General features: G+C 40.7%; 1 protein-coding gene across 1 annotated transcript; it reads left to right on the plus strand.

Annotated features, from left to right (window-relative positions):
* The first annotated feature begins 1,369 nt into the window (after positions 1-1,369).
* Positions 1,370-2,638, plus strand: GJA3 (gap junction protein alpha 3). Its single transcript, XM_044286175.1, has one exon. It carries the CDS (start codon positions 1,370-1,372, stop codon positions 2,636-2,638), a length of 1,269 nt encoding a protein of 422 aa, XP_044142110.1.
* Positions 2,639-3,780: the final 1,142 nt, after the last annotated feature.

The following is a 3,780-nucleotide window of genomic DNA, read 5'->3' on the forward strand; positions in this document are numbered from 1 at the left end:
CATTACATGCCATAGATATATAACTCTAACAGACACATCTGACATACTGTATGCAACTCTATACATATACCCTGTGGTTTTCTATGCAACAAAAAAACTAGAAAACAGTTTACTGATGTAGGCCACCCTGGTGAATGGCAAAGTATGGCAGGGAATAAAAATGATCTTTATGATTGTTGTGATCATGTAACGTTTTATCCAATACACGGCACCAAAATAATAGAATCATATGTTTACCTCAGTAATTTAGTCATAAGATGTGCACATTTATCACAACCATGTACAATTCTAAAAAAGCAACCTGAAATATATGGCTCCTTTTCTTAGCATTGAGAAAATTGAAAAACAATAGAATTTCTAGAAGAGCTCCATACATTTTATTTTTTAAATCTATTCCAGTTGACTTCCTTACATTTCTTATATTTCCTCTCCAACTCCTCTTCCATCCCTTACATGCTTCATATGTTTCATTTACTATGTTTTCCGCTAGGGATGAGCGAACTTGTGTTTTATAAGTTCAATTTCGGGGAGAGGACTCCTTCATAATGGAAACCAGACGGATCCGTTATGCGGCACATAGACTTTTATTATGACGGAATGCAAAATGGAATGCCTCTTAAAGCCATTCCATTATGCATTCCATCATAGAATTACGTTATGGCCCGTGGTAACGGAATCCATATCGGAATTGTAATAAAACCCGAACCCCAAGTTCCCTCATCCCTGCTCATTACCTATCCTCTGGATAGGTCATCAGTATCTGATCGGTGGGTTCTGACACCCTGGATCCCTGCCATTCAGCTGTTTGACAAGACACTGTCACTTGCAGTAGTGTCACGGCCTTCTCAAAGCTTAGCCTGGGCCATGTGATGTCACTTTCATAGGTCACATGGCCAAGGTGCAGCTCAGCCCCATGGAAGTGAATAGGACTGAGCTGTAATACCAAGCACAGCCACTATACAATGTACAGCGCTGTGCTAGGTGAGCTAAGAGAACTGCGAGTGCCAGTGCCTTCTCAAACAGTTGATTGGCGGGGGTCCCGGGTGTTGTACCCCACTATCAGATACTGATGACCTATCCAGAGGATAGATCATCAGTAAATAAGCTTTGGAAAACCCCTTTAATAGCTTGATGAAGCATCAAAATGTGAAAGCCCTATTTGTACATATTTTGGAGGATTCAACACAAGTCTCATTAGAGTCTTGTTTGATTGATGTATAGAAATACAATAGTAATTGTCAATTATATAATTTTATCCTTTTATAAATATGATGTGAATAGAATGGACAATGTATTCACTTTTTAACAGTCTTTCTAACCTCTTCAAAATTAATATTTTGTTCATTTTTCAGGTTAGAAATCTGAAATAATGGGTGACTGGAGTTTTCTGGGAAGACTATTAGAAAATGCACAAGAACACTCCACAGTCATTGGAAAGGTCTGGTTGACAGTGTTGTTTATCTTCCGGATCCTGGTACTAGGAGCAGCAGCAGAAGAAGTGTGGGGAGATGAGCAGTCTGACTTTACTTGTAACACCCAGCAACCAGGTTGTGAGAATGTCTGCTATGACAAAGCCTTCCCCATATCTCACATTAGATTTTGGGTGCTCCAGATTATCTTTGTGTCCACCCCCACACTCATTTATCTGGGCCATGTCCTGCACATTGTGCGGATGGAAGAAAAGAAAAAAGAGAAAAAGGAAGATCTTAAGAAATGTATTAAAGGTAATGATGAGAAGGACTTTCTCCTCAGGAAGGGAGGTGAGAAGAAAGAAAAACCCCCTATCAGAGATGAAAGGGGAAAAATCAGAATAGGAGGTGCCCTCCTCCGCACCTACGTCTTCAATATTATTTTTAAGACTCTGTTTGAGATTGCCTTTATTGTAGGACAGTACTTCCTGTATGGTTTTGAGCTAAAGCCTCTTTATCGTTGCAGCCGTTGGCCTTGCCCCAATACTGTGGACTGTTTCATTTCCAGGCCAACAGAGAAGACCATTTTCATCATATTTATGCTTGTAGTGGCGTGTGTATCTCTTTTGCTCAATATGTTAGAGATCTATCACTTGGGGTGGAAGAAACTCAGGCAAGGTATGACTAACCAATATATCGGTGACCCTTCTTGCAATAAAGCAGATCCTCGTAGCCCAGTCCTGCGAACTGCCCCTCCAAGCATGGCATTTCCACCATATTATACTGATGCAGCTGCTGCCCCTCCTCCAACTGTGCAACATTTATATGCTAGATCTCCACTTTCTGATTTCAAAATGGCGTCTCTTGCAGAACAGGCTATAGACCCATCCTATTTCAGTGGCCACCTTGACCACGATGAGTCAGCCAATGAACAGAACTGGTCCAACCTTACAACGGAGCGGGAAAGAAAACCTGGATCGAGCAGTGCCAGTGCGTGCAGTGCAACTACTTCTGCACCAAGCAGCGGGAGAAATGAGGGCATGAGCGATGAGGGGGTGACTCCAGTGGTCGACAGAAGTGGAAGCAACACAAGGTCATATGTAGATGATAAACCAGTCACTACCACTGTAGAGATGCACCAGCCTCCAGTGTTGATAGACACAAGGAGGCTCAGCAGAGCTAGCAAGTCCAGCAGTAGCAGAGCTAGGTCAGATGACTTAGCAGTGTAGAAATGAAGCTAGAAACAAGCAGAGAGCCTATGATGTCAGCAGTAAAATTTGCTGGGTACACATTAAAAAAGAAATGAGCATATTTTGTTAACCTATTGAATGGTGGTGGTATCTGCTTTAGTCACCTCTGTCACTGAATGAGCTTTAACAAATCATCACTATATAACATAAAATGAAAAGAGCCGTGACGAAAGAGAACGTCTTCTGCCAAAATTCAAGTTTGCTGTTATTGCACACTGTGAGTTGTAGATAGCACTTTGTCATTTTTGGATGAATTACACATTTTAGTGGGTAGCTTATTTGCTAACATCCATATAGTATCAAAATGCTAAAAATATATTACAATACTAAGAACTGGTTCTACAAAGGCATCCAGTCAGGTGCTGTGCTATAGCGGTATTATATCTTGTTACTAGTCTCTACTGTGGCATTACAAAGCACAGTATTATAGTTTTACCGCTGTTCACGTTCTGTAACCATACCGTAATTTATGTGTACGTAAGATGGTGGTCAATACAGTCATCTTGGTTGATGGCACTGTACGCACTAATAAACCATCAAATGAATTAGGTCTATATATTCTGGACCTGATTGATCAAAATTGTCTTAACAGAAAAACTGGCCTTGTTGCCCATAGTAATCAGTCACAGTGCAGCTTTCTTTTTGAAGAGCAATTTTAAAATATAATGGTTCCATAGTCAATAAGGTTGAAGAAACACAGGTCCATCAAATCCAACCTATAATCCTACAATGTTCATCCAGAGGAAGGCAAGGACCTCTATGAGCCCTTTGCCAATTTCTCATATTAAGGGACTAAATTCGTTCTGGACTTCAAATATGGCAATAAGAATACATTTTTGGACCAAAACCCCCATCTCCCGTAATCCAGTACCCATAACCTATGACAACCTGTGATATTATATCTTAGGGAAAGGTCTCTTTTGGACTCAATGAATCAACCACAACTCACTTAACCACCAGCACAATATTATGTGGCAGAGAGTTCTATGGTTTCACTGCTCTTTCAGTAAAGAATCCTGTCCCTATGATGATAAAACCTTCTTTCCTCCAGATGTAATGGATGGCCCCTTGTGATACAGGCCTAGGTATAAAAACAAGAGACCAAATGTTTCTCGCTCAAC

The sequence above is a fragment of the Bufo gargarizans genome, chromosome 3 (assembly GCF_014858855.1).
Source record: "Bufo gargarizans isolate SCDJY-AF-19 chromosome 3, ASM1485885v1, whole genome shotgun sequence".
In the NCBI taxonomy this organism is placed as follows: domain Eukaryota; kingdom Metazoa; phylum Chordata; class Amphibia; order Anura; family Bufonidae; genus Bufo; species Bufo gargarizans.